Source organism: Eriocheir sinensis, chromosome 15 (assembly GCF_024679095.1).
Source record: "Eriocheir sinensis breed Jianghai 21 chromosome 15, ASM2467909v1, whole genome shotgun sequence".
Classification (NCBI taxonomy): domain Eukaryota; kingdom Metazoa; phylum Arthropoda; class Malacostraca; order Decapoda; family Varunidae; genus Eriocheir; species Eriocheir sinensis.
Window position 1 is genome coordinate 20,296,223 of NC_066523.1, and position 19,161 is coordinate 20,315,383.

Below are 19,161 nucleotides of genomic sequence, written 5' to 3' on the forward strand. Positions count from 1 at the left end.
TAAGAGGATTCATATAATACTCTAGCTATTTAACTTTTAGCACCCTTTATGAGCACTGACTCCCATGCCTCTTAACTAACGCTGAAGGTAAGCATCACTATAGGTAAGTAAGCAGTGGTAGAGGCAGCATGTACAAGCCTAAAAGTAAATCACAGTGCTGCCCCAACAGTCACAGCGGGAGGGTGCAGGCGAGTGTTTGGTTTGGTCCCATCACTGTGCGGCAGGCGGTGCAATAACAGCTCCATGGAGGCCCGTCAGACACTGCAGGACGTCCATGACAGATGAGGCACGGACAGGTGGGTGACGTCCCGGTGCTATAGTGGTGTTGTGTGCCTGCTGTGTGGCGGCCTTGTGGTGTGCCGCGTCAGCCCCGAGCCTGATAGCCCCGCCGGCCACCAGACACCAGCACAGGCACCGGCCCCGGCACTGCCCAGTGAGGCATACAGCCTGGGTCGTGCATGACAGGCCAGCCTCGCACCGGAGACACACGCCCCGGCATCACCAGTGCCAAGGAAAACTTAAATCACATTACAGGTAATTATAAAACTTGATACCTGTGATATATATATGCTCTTACAAGTTTAGACCTCCCTCATTAAAAATAATTTAATGCAGTGTAATTACTACTACTAACTTCTTGCAAAACATGATGTATGATAAAATAATTAAATACAAGGGAATGTCTTTTCTTCATACTCCAGAATTCTTTCACACAACTAATATTGGACACTAGAACAATAAAAAACAAACAAAAATAGTAAGACTTTGGGGGTTCAAAGAAATAAGGGCACCTGTAGGAAGGCTGCAAATATTTATTTATCTATATTTTTAGTTACCTTAAAGAATATTAATTAAGAGAAGACATTAGGTTTATTAAAAGACAGGTGGAAAAGTAATATATATATATATATATATATATATATATATATATATATATATATATATATATATATATATATATATATATATATATATATATATATATATATATATATATATATATATATATATATATATATATAAATCTATCTATCTATCTCTATATATATATACAATCTCTCTCTCTCTCTCTCTCTCTCTCTCTCTCTCTCTCTCTCTCTCTCTCTCTCTCTCTCTCTCTCTCTCTCTCTCTATATATATATATATATATATATATATATATATATATATATATATATGTGTGTGTGTGTGTGTGTGTGTGTGTGTGAGAAATTCAGGGAAAATATTAAATAGTATGTCTGTTACTATCAATACATTTAGTTGGTTGGGATCTCCTTCATATGGTAGATGGGTTATGTCCTGAATTAAATTGGTTGCTCTCTTCTGCACTTTCTCCAGAGCCTGAATGTCCTGTTCCATTTGTTTTGGTTATGTGCCTCTAGTTTCTCATTTTGATATAAACCTTGCATGATTTTTTAAAATTTCATCACACCATCTGCTGTACAGCCTCCCCCTGTGTCTTATGTTCATTATTTCTCAGTCTGTCACTCTTTTTATCCATCTGTGTCCTCTCTCCTGCACCATGTGCCCTGATCATTGCCATGCCCTGATGTTAACCACATTTATCATGTCATCTCCTTTTGTTTTTCACTCATTCATTGGTAGTTTTCTTGTCCATTGAGGCCAGATAGCCTTGGCACTGGTCTCTGCATCCCTCTTTGGGCAATTCTCAATTTCCTTTCCAGAGACTTGGTCAACACCCATGTTTCTGACCCATGCACGGCATGTCAGGGAGGACACACTTATTGAAAACCCTTCACCTCAAGCACAAACAGAAGAAACTGTTACCTTGTTTTCCAAGTAGCTACTTCAGCAGTCTTATTCATCTTTTATTTCCAGTTCTATTGAAGGATTTGCATTAGTTGTCTCAAGTTGGCCTTTACATACCAATTTTCATTTACAGTTTCTAGAGCTTCATCTTGATGATTATTTGTCTTTAATTGTTGAATATAACTTAATTTTCTTATTCAACTTGACCTCTATTTATAGACTTTGTGTTTATTTCTCTAATTATATGCTGCAGCTCATCACTAGTCTTACCGAAGAAAAATAATGTTATTTGCAAATTGAAGATTACTTATAAACATGTTTCCTGTTTTGATTCCCTTTTTCCTCCAGGTAAGATTTTTTGACATTTCCTCTTCAGTTTAGGTGAAAAATGTCACTGTGTCTGACACTTTCTTTGATTGGAACTTGTCTGGTATCTGTATGCAGTGTAAAAGTTGCTGATCCATCTTTGTATGTATTCAAGAATTCTACAAATAATTTCCCCTATACACCCCTGTTGCCATATCAGATTCATCACTGCTACGGTTTCCTCAGAGTTGAAGGCCTTCTCTCTAGTCAGTGAATGCTAAACAGAAAGGTTTTATGTTGGTATTTGTTACCTGATTTACTGTCTGAATATGATCCATGGTTGAAAGCTTTGAAAACCATCTTGTGTAATTGCCTGAAGCCTGGATAAAGACTCATAAGGCCATAAGCCCATGAACCATTAGAATCAACTACTGACAGAGAACTATTATAGTACAGCCACAGAACCATAGCAAGCTGGCCCTTGAAACCACACCAGTAGAATCATAACACTAACAAGCAGTACCACTCAACTTGGACTCCTGAGCCATAGCAGTTCAGTGTCATAAAATTATTGTACTATTTTGCCCTACAATCACAATAGAAAACTTTAACAGCAGTGAACCACAATAACATTCAGTTACATCAATACCTAACCCCAGTAGTATAAACCTGCATTAGTCATATCACTGAACCACAGCAACACATCCTCAGAACCACAATAATGCATCCACCAAAGCAAAAGATTATTATACTTTAGTAATAAAGCATTTTTACACAGTAACAGTAAACCCAAGAAACAACCACACTGATAGCCAAAACTGAGTTCCATCAGCAATGAACCTGAATAATAATACTGAACCATAGCAACACTAAACAACAGAAATATTGACTCAGTGATCCATTGAAATATTAAATCATCGAAATAAGTGTACAGACCCATAGAACTAATGCTATATATACCTAACACGCATGACTTTGATGTTAGTTTTTCTATGTAGCTTCAGATATTGGAAATCATTGCAAAGTCAGAGAGCATAAGATATTGTAACTAATAAAACCACTTCATTCAACAATGTTGTCTCAGGTCCAACAGCAGAAGAAACCAAGACCCATTCTTCACCATGGGGGAGGCGGGCCAGGACACAGAAAAGGCTGGGTTTGACATACTCATGTTCAAGCGGCTGTTCAAGTTGGTTCGACTCATCTTCCCTGGATGGTGTTCCCTCCCTTCCGCCCTCTTCTTCCTCCTCCTCTTCCTTTGTGGCTTGGGTTAGTCTGGCATGCTATACTTGTCTTTGTTAAAATATGGTCATATCTCAAATTTGTCTTCAGTCAGATAAAATTCTGCATGTCTTCATCTACTACCTAATCTATGTTTGTTATACAGAACAATTCCTGGCCTATTTTGTGGGCTTGATTCCTAGTGGCTACTACAAAGTGTTCAATGCTCGGGACAAAGATGGCTTTCTCTACCACACCCTGCAGGCACTTGCCCTTTTTGTGGCTATTTCTGTGGTGAGTAATAAAAGAAATTTCTTTACCATCTGTTGAGGATCACTTATGGCTTACCTGTAGTGCCTGTCGGCGTCCACTAATTTTCTGAATGATGAAGTAGACTTGAGTATGGTTATCAGGAATGGAGCTAAATGTACTTGTTCAAATGCAAATTCAAATGCAAGTATATATAGTAATTTGCAAAGAAGTAAATGCAAATATCATTTCTAGAATTACCTAGGTATTTTTATAAACCCTCATTTACAAATCAAATGAAAATATAAAAGCTGCAGATACAGATAAATAGCTTTAACTTCTAATCAAATATAAGGTATCACATATTAAGTTAATAGCTTAATATTGTGATGGATGATTACAGAGCTTAATTTATGTGTTATCAACTCATTCAAAAGGAGTTTATGATGTTTTCAGTACCTGTGCAGAGACAAAAAATGTGATCTTAAAGTTGATTGTGCTTCCTGTCTTACTTTATGGTGTGAGACAGGACACTACCCAGTGACTTGAAAAGGTAAATTGTCACCTTTGATAATAAGTGTCTCTAGAATTGTGGGGTATCAGCGGGAGGGCTTTTTGTTAAACCAGTGATTACTCTGTGAGACTGAATCAGGGTCTATTACCTGCATAGTTTGTGAATGCCAACTCTGGTTATTTGGGCATGCTCCATGCCACCCAGAAGTTGACCCTGCCCACTGGGTCATCTCCAAGAGACAACCCTAAATGGAGGAGGCCAAGCGGACACCCCCAAAGCTTGTGGCTAGAATAAGTCGAAGGATCCTGTTGGGAGGTACTTCAGATGGGAAAGGTGCCTGCATAGAAATTTGCTCAAAAGAGACCCACTGGGATGGTATCTTAGGGTGGGTGAGACAACCCTTCTCCCAGTGTATATGCCACTATTAATTGATTGGTTGATGTACTTACATATTGGAAAGGATTGAGCATGGATGAAAAAACATGGAAGTGATGAAGCAAGAATTCTCTAAAGATGAGTTGTTGCTGCTACAAACAGTGTAATTCACCACGCCCTGATCACGTGTTGGACTTGTAATCGCCTACAGGTACCCTCCCGACATGAGCATGTACTCTTTATCATCGATCCGTGGGTACTGCCAGGACCTCACACACCACACCCTGAGTAGGCTCGAACCGCCACCCTGTTGGTCTATTACACTGGCCCTTTACAGTAACAATGAGTTGCCTAGTAGCCATGGCATTCTTTCCTGATTTCACCATGAAACCATGTGGACTAAGACTTACCTCACCTAAAAGATTTTTTATATGATTATGCTGACTATCTTTCATAAGCCAACATAAACCCTTTATAATTCGGATCTTTATATAGCAGATATTGAATAAATTGGACTCTTTCAGAGCTCAGGACACATTTGTAAGTTGAACCAAAACCCAAAATATATGGTGCATGTATGGACAGCATCCAGATGGATGTTGTAAATCAGACGAAGATCTGGTTTTATAGCGAGAAATTTGGTCCAAACTGTCATTTCAAAACAAAGGCTGTCTGCCTCTCATGAGCTGCCTTAGGCATCTCTGTGCAGTGCTCATTTGTACACCTTGTGTTTTTTTTGCTTTGTTGCCCCTTTAGCCTTGTGTTAGTGCATCATGATGTCAGCATCAAGTCTTAAATGTCACTCAGCTTTTCCTGAGTACAGTATAATTTAGTGAGTTCTTAGGGTGCGGAGGGGTGGCGGGTACACAAAAGTTTTTTGAACTGTGGATTTTTAGCTATTCCAGATTACTCTTGAGTTGTAGAAGGTTTACTGTACATAGAATTACAGATCATGAAATGCTCTGTTTTCCCACCATATGACCATATGATCAACTAGTTTGGACCGTAGGGTCTGTGTGGTCTGAATTTCTATGTAAATCTCTTTCTTGACATACTACCTTGTGTTACCAAGAATAAAGTGTCGTAATAGGTATGACATTTTTATTGGATATGAGAGCATATCCAATAAAAATGGGGATTTTAATGTGCTCACTTGGAAATTTGTCGTGGAAGATTGAAGAGCTCAGTTTTAAATGCCAGAATATCATCTGAATATGTATATTTTGCACTTCTCTGTCTTCTCTGTGGGAAAGTTTATTATGCTTCCTTTTTTATTCAGCTCGTGTCAAACAAACAAGGCATTGATAACATTAATTGATGCAGCTCTGCTTCAAGGGTTTAAGAACTTTTTCTAAGGGGACTTGAAATTCCTGGTGAATAAGTCAATGTTTTATTTATATTTTTTATTTTTTATTATTTTTATTGTTACTTTTTTATTTATTTATTTATTTATTATTTTTTTTTATTACATCTTCGCCTGTGGTGCCAGTAGGCTTGTTTTTGGAGGGGCCTGATGGTATGGCCCAGCCCATTGTGGCGCAGGCCAGTGTTTATAATGGCACCATCTTGCATTGGCTCATGCTGCCCTCCCGGAGCTCATCTTTAATCCTAGAATCTAAAGTCTGGGTTGATAGGTGGTCTTCTGGACAGCATGTGGGTAGTTTTAAGCCACTCGGCGGCGGCTGAAAAATCCCAGCTTGGTTGCACCGGCGGGGATGGAACTCATGTCGTCCTGAACGCGGCGCTGTAACGCCATCCATTCAGCCACCGCCTCCCCAATATGGTCCATTGGATTGATTTTATTTAACACCACTTTTGTGCCTTCATGTCACTTTCTTGTCAGAATGGATGGCTTGGTAAATACATTAATGCTGGCCATGAATTAAAGTTAGTTTCTTTAGATTCATCAATGACAGAGCTGGGATTCTGTAGAAAAAATCTACCACCGGTATCGGTAGTCGGTAGCGAGCCGCGTCCAATCGGTATCGGTAGATCGGTAGATTTTTCAGAAATCTACCGATCGGTATAGATTCGGTATCGGTAGATTAAAAAACTTTTTTAATGTAAAATAAAGTTTAAAAAAGGAAAATCACTTGAAAAGTTAAAAGCACAAAACGATTAAGTGCTGCTGCCGCGGCGGGTGGACTTAAAAACACTGCCACTTAAAACACTAGGCGATGAGGCTGAGCACGTTGTCGAGAGCGTAGGAGCTAGAGCGTAGGTGTAGGCTACTCGCGTCGGCAGGCCAAACAAGAGTGGGGCTCCCGCCAAAACTTTTGGCGGGAGCGAGAATCTGCTAGGTCGTGGCTGCCTCTGATTGGCTGAGAACGCCCAGAACGGCCGGTGATTGGCTAAGCGTGATGACGTCAAAGTAATACCTGGAATTTCCTGCTAACTGCTTCCCATAGATGCGCTCGAACGTGTTGAAACTTGTCCGTTTCATTTTGCCGGGGTCGTCTTCTCTTAAGTCTTAACAAAAAAGTCCCGCGCTCGCTTTTTCAATCTACCGATACCGATTGACTGCCAATCATGCGATCGGTAGCGGTATTCGGTAGTTTCTTCAAAATACCGAATGATCGGTATCGGTAGCAGTAATCTACCGCCGGTAGTACCGATCCCAAATGTCAATCGGTAGTCCCAGCTCTGATCAATGAATACTATTTGAAATGCATTTCATGCCATTTAACAGTTTCCATGGCCACATACATATGATACCTTGTGTAATGTACTGTGATGTAAAATATTTGGTTAAATTTCACTTATTTTCAGGTCATCAGTGTGAAGAAGTACGTGGACAGCATCCTCTACATTACATGGCGGCAGCTTCTTTGTCGTGCATTACACCGACTCTACTTCTCGGGCATAAACTATTACTCCATCAACATACTGCCTGGCAGTATCGACAACCCGTAAGTTTACATGAACTGGTTTGATATTTGTCTAATAGAAAGTTGGCATGGTACATGGTAAATACACACACACACACACACACACACACACGGTATCACTCACTAGTGTGGTTGCGAAGATATGTGAGAGACTGGTTAAAAACAGGTGGTCGGATTTCTTAGAAAGTGAGAAAATTATCTCGGATTGCCATTTTGGATTCAGGAGAGGGAGATCTTGCGTCACCAACTTGTTTTGTTATTACTCAAGGGTGACAGATTTAATACAAAAGAAAGAAGGCTGGGCAGATGGAGTGTACCTGGATTTGAAAAAGGCATTCGACAAAGTACTGCACAGAAGACTAATTTGGAAAATTAAAAATAGGGGTGGAGTGGGTGATTGACTGATTAAGTAGCTGGAGGGCTTCCTGACTAACAGAGAAATGAGGATGATAATCAGGGACAGGGTTTCCAACTGGTGCCCTGTGATGAGTGGAGTCCCGCAAGGTTCGGTGTTGGCACCAATAATGTTTGCTGTTTATATAAATGATATGGTGGACGGAGTGTCCAGCTATGCGAGTTTGTTTGCAGATGATGCAAAACTATTGAGAAGAATGAATAATGTGAAGGACTGTGAGGCATTGCAGAGGGACCTGGATAGAATATGGGAGTGGAGTGGTACATGGCAGATGGAGTTCAACCTTGGGAAATGTAAAAAAATGGAGTTTGGTAGGAGTGGTAAAAGATGTGAATATGATTATAAGATGGGAAGTGAGATAATATGCAGAGGAATGGAGGAAAAAGATTTGGGAGTGACTGTCTCGGAGAACATATCACCGGACAAACACATCAACAGGATAATGGAACAAACTCTGAATTTGCTGAGGAACACAAGGATGGCATTTGTGTACTTGGATGAGGAGATGATGAAGAAAATAATAGTTACAATGATAAGGCCAAGGTTGGAGTATGCAGCAGTGGTCTGGTCTCCTCACGAAAAGAAGAACATAAGGAAACTGGAAAGAGTGCAGAGAGTGGCAACCAAGATGGTACTGGAACTTAGAGATTGGACTTATGAGGAGAGACTCAATTGCATGGAGCTCACAACCCTAGAGAGAAGAAGAGAAAGAGAGGACCTGATAGTGGTGTACAGGGTTGTGAACGGACCACACGATCATAAGCCCTGTAAAATTACAACTAGGTAAACTAGGTAAATACACACATGCACTGCTTCAGTAGTGTAGTAAACAACTCATAATTGTGGCCATGTGAGCATCTGTACATTTCGTCCACATGTACGGTTCCTCCCCAACTCACATTAAATCGGTTAAATTATCCTTGCTCTTTAATTATAATTCCGCAAGGGCAATTATTTATTATTTCATGAAAGGAAACACTGAACTATTGTTATTCCTTTCATGGTAAATGTGTTTAGTCTTCAGGCAGTGAATAAGGTGAATCTGTCTTGGTCTGGGAGCCAATGAGCGAAGTATTTAAGTACCATCCAAGGCTTATTTGAGCTCAGACAATACTCATAGTTGGCTTGAACTCTCGGCCCGAGACTAGTTCCATAAGGGAAATAGTTAATTTGTCAAATCCCCTGGTTAACTGACCTAATTCCTAACACACAATAGAAAACAAAATTATCACAAAAGTGATGGAGAAGTAGAACTTTGAGGTGTTTGTCCATGATCATTTGTCATCTGTAAAACACATTGACAAGACTGTGTGTGTGGGCATTTATAAAACAAAATGAGAAGAGAAAAAGAAATGAGCTCCTTTTTCTTATTTTTAGACAAGGTTGTGTTTTCTGTGAAATTGAATGCCACATGAAAAAATAGCTGTCTTTATTTTTTTTTTGTTAATTCTAGGTTATAGATGTTATGGTGTGGAAATGAACACATAAATATAAGCCCCACTTACATCCTTTTATTGTTTTTATCACATTACAGTGTAGAATGCAGTTACTATGCATCAGAGAGTTTGAAGTTATTCATTTGTAACTGATATGATGTTGGTAGTGCACAAGTTGAGGGAGGTTTCTTTCAGAGACCAGCGCATGACCCAGGACGTGGACAGGCTGTGCCTCACCCTGGCCACCATCACCACTAAGGTCATCATAGCACCCTTCCAGATTGGTTACTACACCTACAAAACATATGGAGGGTGAGCTTTATTGTTATTCTAGTTTATGGAAACAGTCAGAGAAAAATTCCTAAATCAACACTCGACACATGATTTTGGATGAAATGGTTGAGCTCAGCTGCTACAATATCCCACAGTTTCTTTTCCAGAGGTTAAAAACTCCAGTTTAGGACCACAAAATTTTTAATACAGACTAAATAAATTCTCGTCAGCTAACCATTGCTCTAATGACATCCTCATTGAAAACTGATGCAGAAGTGAGTGTCTCCTTAGTTTAAATCAAGTAGTAATTTATGCTATAGTACAGGTGGGCCTTCACATTCATGGATATAACTCACAGATTTTGGGGAGAAGCTTATAAAGAAATAAAGGAGGATATCCTTCATTTTTACAGCTAAAGCTGTTCCTAGCAGTTGATAGTCTTTTACTGCATGTTTCTGGTGATATATACTGGTGAATGTGGCTCTGCTGCATTGATTGTGGAGTGAGCTTCAAATTTCAGACTTTCATAAAAAGATTTGCCAAAATCAGAGGTGTATCTTATATACCTGTGTGCTTCTATACTATTAAATACAGTAATATTACTACCTAGAGTTGTTGTTTTTACCTGTTCCTATTAGGGGTCACTACAGCAGATCATTCATTCCTACCTCATCTTGTCCACTACATCTTCCTGTCATGCCACCTGCCTGCATGTCCCCCCTTCTCCCTCACTGCATCCCTAAACCTCTTTTCCTCTTGCCTGGCAGCCCTGTCTACAACATCCTTTACCCATTGTACTCGATAGCTTTCCTATGAGCATGTCTCACCCATTTCAATCTCAACTTTCTCAATTTGTCAGCAAACTGTCTAACCTGGACTGCCCTCCTAATATACTCATTCCTATTCTTATCCATCCTAGTCACTCCCAGTGAAAACACTTGGAGTATTATTAATAAAAAAATTTGGTAATTTTAAGATACAAAATTCATATATCATCCACGGTAATGTCCAACCTAGACCTTTATTTAGTGATATTTGGTTGGAAGGAAAGAAAATTATCCATTGACCAACTATTCTGATTTATAGAAGGAAATCTAATACTAATATGAGTTATTAGAGTAGTATACAATTACACAGGTCAATTCTGTAAAATATATAGAGATAACCAAAAATGAATAAAGCTTTTGTTACTGAATGAGTTGAGTTGGTTTCCCTTTCTATGTATATGATAAAGGCATTGGCAATAGTGAGAGAGTATAAAATGTCACATTCCTCTTTCATTATGAATTTGGAAATTCTTGAAAAAAATGAGGCATAGTATTGTGAAATTATCAAGATCTTACATTATAGACAGTACTGTCATGCTATTAAAAACCTTATATGCAGTTTCCAGTAAAGTTCAGAAACCCTCATTATACTACATTGGCTTATTTGTAACACAGGACAGGCTGGATGGGCACCCTTTGTGTGTATGGCTTCTTCCTGGTGGCTACCATTGCCAACAAGATAGTCATGTCTCCCATTGTCAAGTATGTCATGAATCAAGAGAAGTGTGAGGGCAACTTCAGGTGAGTAAGTGTGTGTGTGTGTGTGTGTGTGTATGTGTGTGTGTGTGTGTGTGTGTGTGTGTGTGTGTTCACCTATTTGTAGTATACCAGGCCTGAGCTTAAGCTCGGACAGTCCTGTCTCCCAATCTATATTTGTCCAACTTTTCCTTCAATTTATCGACACTGCCCATTTCAAAAATGTCTTTGCTTAGTCCTTTCCATGTATCCACACTCCTGCGAGGAAAACTATATTTCTTTATGTCTTTCAAACAAGTCCGCTTTCTCAGTTTCTTGCTGTGTCCTCTTAGTTGCCTCCCCCCTTCTGTCTTGATCAGATCATTTCTATCCTGTATAACGCTATCAAGTCTCCTCTTTCTCTTCTTTCTTCGAGTGTTGGTTGGCCCAGTTTCTCCAATCTAGTTTTGTATGACAGGTTTGATAGTTCTAGTACCATCTTAGTTTCAATCCTTTGGATCCTTTCGAGTTTCCTTATATCCTTTTTCCTGTGTGGAGACCAAGCAATCGCTGCATACTCTAACCTTGGTCTAATCTGTGTGGTTATAATTTTCTTCATCATGTCCCCATCCAAGTAGTGAAATGCCACACTATTATTTTGCAGCAAACTACATATATGTTTCTCTGAATATCTTATTTATGTGCTTCTCAGGTGTCAGTGTATCTTGCATTATGATTCCTAAGAGTTTTTCTTCACTCACTGTGTCGATGATTATCCCTCCCATCCTATACACTCCAATTGGTCTATTTTTCCTTTTTTCCCATTTTCATTGTGTGACATTTCTTTTCATTAAATTTCATTTCCCATTCTTTATTCCATTCATGTATCTCCACGAATGTTTTATCAGCCTCTTTTGATTCATCTAATGATATCACCCTTTTGTTTACAATGCGATAACTATTTGTTAATGGAAGCAGATATTTAATGTTTTGCACAGTGAATGTTTTGAAGCCAGCCTGATTCTTTCACCTCAGGTTCAAGCACATGCAGGTTCGCGTAGATGCTGAATCCATTGCCTTCCAGGTGTCTGGTGCAGTGGAATCCTTCAAGACCAATAATTCTTTGGATAAGCTGATATCTGCACAGCAAAACTTGTTTGATAGAAAGGTGAATACTTATCTTACCTTAAATATCTGTATTTTAACATAAGTCAGGCTTCTAATGTCCCATGTTTTAAGATAAATTATTCATTGCTTCTGAAAATTCATTGCTTCTGAAAAATGTAAGGGTCAAATGCTATAAATGATTCTCTTAAGTGTTCCTCACCACTAACTACAGCCTTGTCTATGCAGAATAAAAAACAGCACAGGAGAAATAAAAGGCACTTATAACATTAATGATGACAGTGAAACAGTATTAATTAGAAATATCATTGATTGCAGATACTTCTGAATCTGGTACAGCACTTTTTTGACTATCTGGGGTCAATAGTGGCCTACCTGGCAATTGCAATCCCAATTTTTGGTGGCAAATTTAGCCCAGATGAAGATCTCTCCCCTATTGTCAGTGCTGTAAGTATTAAAAGTCACCTGGTCATTATATTTTTAACCTTTCTTTGTCACTGAGACAGTAAACTTTGTGTAATAAGACTATGTAATGAATTTGAAATTGTTGTGACCACACTTGCCAAGTAGATTAAACCAAGATCATTGGCGATATTTCAGTACTCGTTTGTGTGTATGTACCTGGTGTTCAGTCTTACCTCGCTGCTGGACCTAAGTAGTCAGGTGGTGCTGCTGTCTGGTGTGACCCATCGTGTAGCTCAGCTGGCTGAGCATCTGCTCCAATTGCAGACTGACTGGGACACCTCCAGCCTACAGGTTAGCCTCTTGATGGCTACAAGCTGTATTTTTGAACTGGAATATCTTAAAGAATAGACTTTATAGTATTTCCATTTGAAACTGGCTGGTGGGGTGTCGGCCGATGTGGGTCAGCCCCGCCCCGCCCCACAGCTCTGCCACACACTCTCAAGACCTCTCGCTTCCTCTCATATGTCAACTATTTACTACCTTTAAATGAATTTAATTAAATAATTGGATAATCTAATAAGGTCATATAGTGTTAAGATTGTTTCATTTTTAGGATAATAACAAAGTTTTTGTATAAATACCACGGCATCGTGATGCACCATTCACAGAAGGAAAGTAAGTAGGATTTGGTTCTGGTTCTTCACAGGCATGCTCCTCCTTTACAAATATCATCCACACTATGCGCTGCCACCCAGGCAGTGACTCCTCCAGTACTGAAGCAAGGTGAGGTACTACACTAAACTATAATGTTGGTCATACATCAGATTTTCCCATTAGTAAAGGGGTATTGTGCAATAGCCCTTCATGGTAGTTAGCACGCTTATCTACAAAGCCACGGACATGGGTTCATTCCAGGTCTGGGTAGTCAGCGCACACCCCACTCAGCTGTACTTCCTCTGTTTTGGGCTAGTCAATAATAGGGTATCTGTGAAAGCTAAACAGATGCCCTTCTCTGTCTGTGATAAGTCAGTTGACTAGCCACTTCCCTCAGCATTTATGTTATTTTCACTCAAAATCTTTTGTCCACTGCTTTAGTTTTCCTTTTGCATCATATTGTTTTTAACACCTAGAAAGTCACACAGCTCTCAAGGATTTAAAACTCAAAACTTTGAAATTCTGAGATTTTATATGGAGCAGTTATGAGAGATTAAGAAGTATACATAGGAGGAGCCAGCTTACATTTCTACTGCTGTTACTTTTGCCTTTTATGTTTGTGCTGTTTCTTTAATTTTATCATGCTCAGATTAGCTTAGTCTAAGCATAGATCAGTGCCGCTTTATTTTAGGTAAAGGAAAATCATTATGGTAACAGTTATGTAATATTGGAACAGCAAACATCTGTTGGAAGCATCTGCCGATAATGAAAGTGAAGTTGCTGCCATTGAAGGGGATCAAACATCCCTTGGTGTTGCCTTCATTCTACGTGAAGTTGACATCTGCCCACCAGGCTCTGATAAGCCTCTAGTGACTGGTAAGTATCAAAGAAGGGTGAAGTGTAAAAGGTGGTTTTGCACTTCATAGTTGAGAATTCAGGCACATAAATGTTTTGACTAAAGAAGACCATGTACTGAACACTACCACTTTGAGAAAGAGAATGCCTCATGGGATATATAGTTCAGAATTTTTATACTAGTTTGAAGTTTCACTGTCATCTCAGATTTGCATTTGGATGTGATGAAGGGGGAAAACCTTCTTATCATGGGTCCCAGCTCTTCTGGTAAATCCAGCCTGTTAAGGGTACTCCGAGGGCTGTGGCCGGCAACACGAGGAACAGTAGCCCATGACTTCCCACCGGGGCCCAAGATGGTTCTCTTCCTGGCTCAAAAGCCTCTACTCACCAATGGCTCATTACTGGAGCAGGTGAGTAATTTACCTACCTTACTTTGAGTATTTTACAATTACAGTCAAACCTCAGAAGTTGAACTTAATTTGTTCCTGGAGGCTGTTCAAGTTCTGAAATGTTTGAGTTCCAAAGCAATTTTTCTTGTAAGAAATAATGGAAAGTGAATTATTCTGTTCCCAGGCCCCCCTAAACACCCATGTCAACTCCCAAAATTAATAATTTAGGCTGGAAAAAACACAATAATAATAATAATAATAACAATAATAATAAATGCATGATATTATGAAAAATAATAGATAAACACAGTCAAAGAGTAAATATGAATGCTATAAAATTAAAGTATTTATAACTGCATTTACCTTAATGAGGAGTGCTGATGGCCCAAATGGGAGCTGAAGAGGCAGAAGGGGGTGAGGAGAAGGGTAAATAACAAAGAGAATGGTAAACAAAGAGACGCACAGTGCATACCTGAACAGATATCATGTGAACATGTTCTGGTTTCTTTGAATTTGAACATTATCATAACACTCAAATATCTAAATAAATAGTACTTTAATAATGTCACAAATGCACTAGAATAGTTATTTTTACATTTTTTCAATAAATAAAATTGTTCCAAATTTACTAGAAAATTTTCTTCCAGCGAAAACACACATTCAAAGCGGGCATCATTGGCTGCATTCCAAGTTGCAAGAAAAGTTCAAGTTCTGGGGCAAAATTTTCTCAAAAAAAGTGTTTGAATTTCAAGTTATTTGAGTTTTGGAGTGTTTGAGTTCTCAAGTTGGACTGTATATTCAAGCACCCAAATTTCTTGCACTGATCTTTCATTTGTAGTACTATCTGAAGTTTCATGCATGTACCGTCATAACTTTTATATAAATATATATATATATATATATATATATATATATATATATATATATATATATATATATATATATATATATATATATATATATATATATATATATATATATATATATATATATATATATATATATATATATATATATATATATATATATATATATATATATATATATATATATATATATATATATATATATATATATATATATATATATATATATATATATATATATATATATATATATATATATATATATATATATATATATATATATATATATATATATATATATATATATATATATATATATATATATATATATATATATATATATATATATATATATATATATATATATATGCTAATTATGAACTTTACATTTCTGCCCGAAATCGTGCCAAATCTATTCTCCGACTAACCAAAAATTCTTTCATTAATAGAAAATGTCAAAACCTTGCTTTCTCTAACTCTTCCCGTGACTTCTGGCATCTAGCCAAAAACATCTCCTCCAACTTCACTTCTTCATCTTTCCCTCCACTCCTCAGTCCTGACGGCAACACTGCCGTCTCATCTATCTCTGAACTCTTCTCTCAAACTTTTTCTAAAAACTCCACTCTGGACGATTCTGGGCATATTCCTCCTACTCATCCCCCCTCTGACTCCTTTATGCCTGTTATAAAGATTCTTCAAAATGATGTTTTCTATGCCCTCTCTGGCCTCAATCCTCAGAAGGCTTATGGACCTGATGGAGTGCCTCCTATTGTCCTTAAAAACTGTGCCTCCGTGCTGTCACCCTGCCTGGTCAAACTCTTTCGCCTCTGCCTGTCAACATCTACCTTTCCTTCTTGCTGGAAGTATGCCTTCACAGCCTGTACCTAAGAAGGTGACCGCTCCAATCCTCAAACTACCGTCCTATTGCTTTACTTTCTAGTCTATCTAAAGCATTTGAATCAATCCTTAACCGTAAGATTCAAAAGCACCTTTCCACTTCTGACCTTCTATCTGATCGCCAGTATGGGTTCCGCAAGGCGTTCTACTGGTGATCTCCTAATTCTTAACTGACTCTTGGTCATCCTCTCTTAGCCGTTTCGGTGAAACTTTTGCTATTGCGCTGGACATATCAAAAGCTTTTGATAGGGTCTGGCACAAATCTTTTCTTTCTAAACTACCCTCCTACGGTTTCTATCCTTCTCTCTGTACCTTTATCTCCAGTTTCCTTTCTGACCGTTCTATTTCTGCCGTGGTAGACGGTCACTGTTCTTCCCCTAAATCTATTAACAGTGGTGTCCCACAGGGTTCTGTCCTATCTCCCACTCTTTTCTGTTGTTCATTGATGATCTTCTTTCCAAAACGAACTGTCCTATCCATTCCTCGATGATTCCACTCTGCATTATTCAACTTCTTTTAATAGAAGACCCTTCAGGAACTTAACGACTCAAGGCTGGAGGCTGCAGAACGCAACAGCCTCAGACCTTACTATTATTTCCGATTGGGGCAAGAAGAACCTGGTGTCCTTCAACGCCTCAAAAACACAGTTTCTCCACCCATCCACTCGACACAATCTTCCAAACAACTATCCCTATTCTTTGACAACACTCAGCTGTCACCTTCTTCTACACTAAACATCCTCAGTCTATCCTTAACTTAAAATCTGAACTAGAAACTTCACATCTTTTCTCTCGCTAAATCAGCTTCCTCGAGGTTCGGCATTCTGTATCGTCACCGCCAATTCTTCTTCCATGCTCAGTTTCTATCCATATATAATGGCCTTGTCCTCCCTCGTATGGAGTTTGCATCTCACGTGTGGGGGCTCACTCACACAGCTCTTCTGGACAGAGTGAGGCAAAGGCTCTTCGTCTCATCAGCTCTCCTCCTCATACTGATAGTCTTCTACCTCTTAAATTCCCTTAATGTTGCCTGTCTTTCTATCATTTATCGATATTTTCACACTGACTGCTCTTCTGAACTTGCTAACTGCATGCCTTCCCCCCTCCCTTGGCCCCGCTGCACTCGACTTTCTACTCAAGCTCATCCCTATACTGTCCAAATCGCATATGCAGGAGTAACCTGCATCTTCACTCTTTACTTCCTCACGCTGGTAAACTCTGGAACAATCTTCCTTCATCTGTATTTCCACCTGCCTACGACTTGAACTCTTTCAAGAGGAGGTATCAGGACACCTCTCCTCCCTAAACTGAGTTATCTTTCGCCACCTCTTTGGATTCTTTTAGGAGCAGCGAGTAGCGGGCTTTTTTATTAATGTTTACTTTTTGTGCCTTGAGCTGTCTCCTTTGTAAAAAAAATATATATATATATATATATATATATATATATATATATATATATATATATATATATATATATATATATATATATATATATATATATATATATATATATATATATATATATATATATATATATATATATATATATATATATATATATATATATATATATATATATATATATATATATATATATATATATATATATATATATATATATATATATATATATATATATATATATATATATATATATATATATATATATATATATATATATATATATATATATATATATATATATATATATATATATATATATATATATATATATATATATATATATATATATATATATATATATATATATATATATATATATATTAACACCAAACACATACAAACCAGCCAAGAGATCAGGCAAGCATTTTTAGATGCTAATAAAGAGGAAACTGGAGGAGTTATCAAGAAACCTTTTAAGATACTCACCAAAAGTGGGGTCAGACTTAAGATTGCTGGTCCCTTCCCCAGATAAGAACAGGTTAAAAGCAGAGTTAGGGCCATCCACCATAGCTGCTCATGGCTGGGGTGCTAATCTCTGTCGCATTGGTCCTTGAGCCTGTGGTGGGTAAAACACATTATCCCAGGACACAGGGTTGGTGTGATATCCAAGTTACCACAGTTTACCTTCCCTAGGTTTCCCCAGATACCTATTTATTGATCAGCCCAAAAGAAAGGATGAACAACTGGGTGAGCTGCCCACCGACTGCCTTGGACCCGGGCCCGTAGATTCGTACTTAGGCACGCTAGCCATTGCACCATGGAGGCATGATAGGGAGCAGCTTGATTATAGTTTAGTTTACATGTAGTAGCATATAATTTGGTTTTGAAAGTAAGAGAATTTGCCCTTAGTGAGCATGCTGAACTCTATGGTGTTCATTTTTCTGGTTCTATATTGGTGCCTCTATCTTGTAGTTGGTGTAGCGGTTAGCATTCCTAGCCATGACTCTGTAGGTCCAGATTCTATCTTGGCCCAGGATAGTCATTGGCCAGCTCACCCAGCTGTTCATCATTCTTTTTGGGCTGGTTGATAAATGGATACCTGGAGAAGCATGGAGAAAGTAAACTATGAAGCCAGATGTTATACTTGCCCTGTGTCAGCAGTAGTTTCTTACCCACCACAGGCTCTGGGCCAGTGAGGTGGAGATGAGCAGTGAAGCCACACACAGCTTAGCATATACCCCAAACTTTATTATCACCAACCTATAAGGCTACTTCAATGTGCTCAGTGTGGGAGAAAGGTTATGATGTTAAAATCTAACATCTGTAAGTCAGAGTGCCAAAACTCCCAGTGCTAATGATTTTGCTTTTTGACCTGCATTGGTAGAAATCATTCCAAACTTGTGAATGCCCTCAGGACCACTTAATTTATTGTTCATCAGGTAATCTACCCCCTGAGGTTGGACCCACACAATCCCCTGAGCAGAGAGTCTTGTGATGAGATCATGGAATTGTTAAACTCAGTTCACTTACAAGGACTCCTTGCCAGGACTGGGGACCTGTATAGTGATCCCAACTGGAATTGGTAAGGTCCTACTTTCTTCTCATTCATTTATGCTGA

General features: G+C 38.4%; 1 protein-coding gene across 1 annotated transcript in view; it reads left to right on the plus strand.

Moving 5' to 3' along the window:
* Positions 1–19,161, plus strand: part of LOC126999019 (lysosomal cobalamin transporter ABCD4-like) — a 23,782-nt gene continuing 4,621 nt past the window's right edge. Inside the window, exons 1-13 of the mRNA XM_050861341.1 lie at positions 1–534; positions 3,161–3,345; positions 3,464–3,591; positions 7,205–7,344; positions 9,370–9,486; positions 10,890–11,015; positions 11,985–12,117; positions 12,393–12,521; positions 12,675–12,830; positions 13,186–13,262; positions 13,870–14,009; positions 14,196–14,398; positions 18,983–19,125. Of these exons, the coding sequence (XP_050717298.1) occupies positions 3,198–3,345; positions 3,464–3,591; positions 7,205–7,344; positions 9,370–9,486; positions 10,890–11,015; positions 11,985–12,117; positions 12,393–12,521; positions 12,675–12,830; positions 13,186–13,262; positions 13,870–14,009; positions 14,196–14,398; positions 18,983–19,125 (1,640 nt within the window). The 5' untranslated portion in view covers positions 1–534; positions 3,161–3,197. The remainder of the gene's footprint in view (positions 535–3,160; positions 3,346–3,463; positions 3,592–7,204; positions 7,345–9,369; positions 9,487–10,889; positions 11,016–11,984; positions 12,118–12,392; positions 12,522–12,674; positions 12,831–13,185; positions 13,263–13,869; positions 14,010–14,195; positions 14,399–18,982; positions 19,126–19,161) is intronic.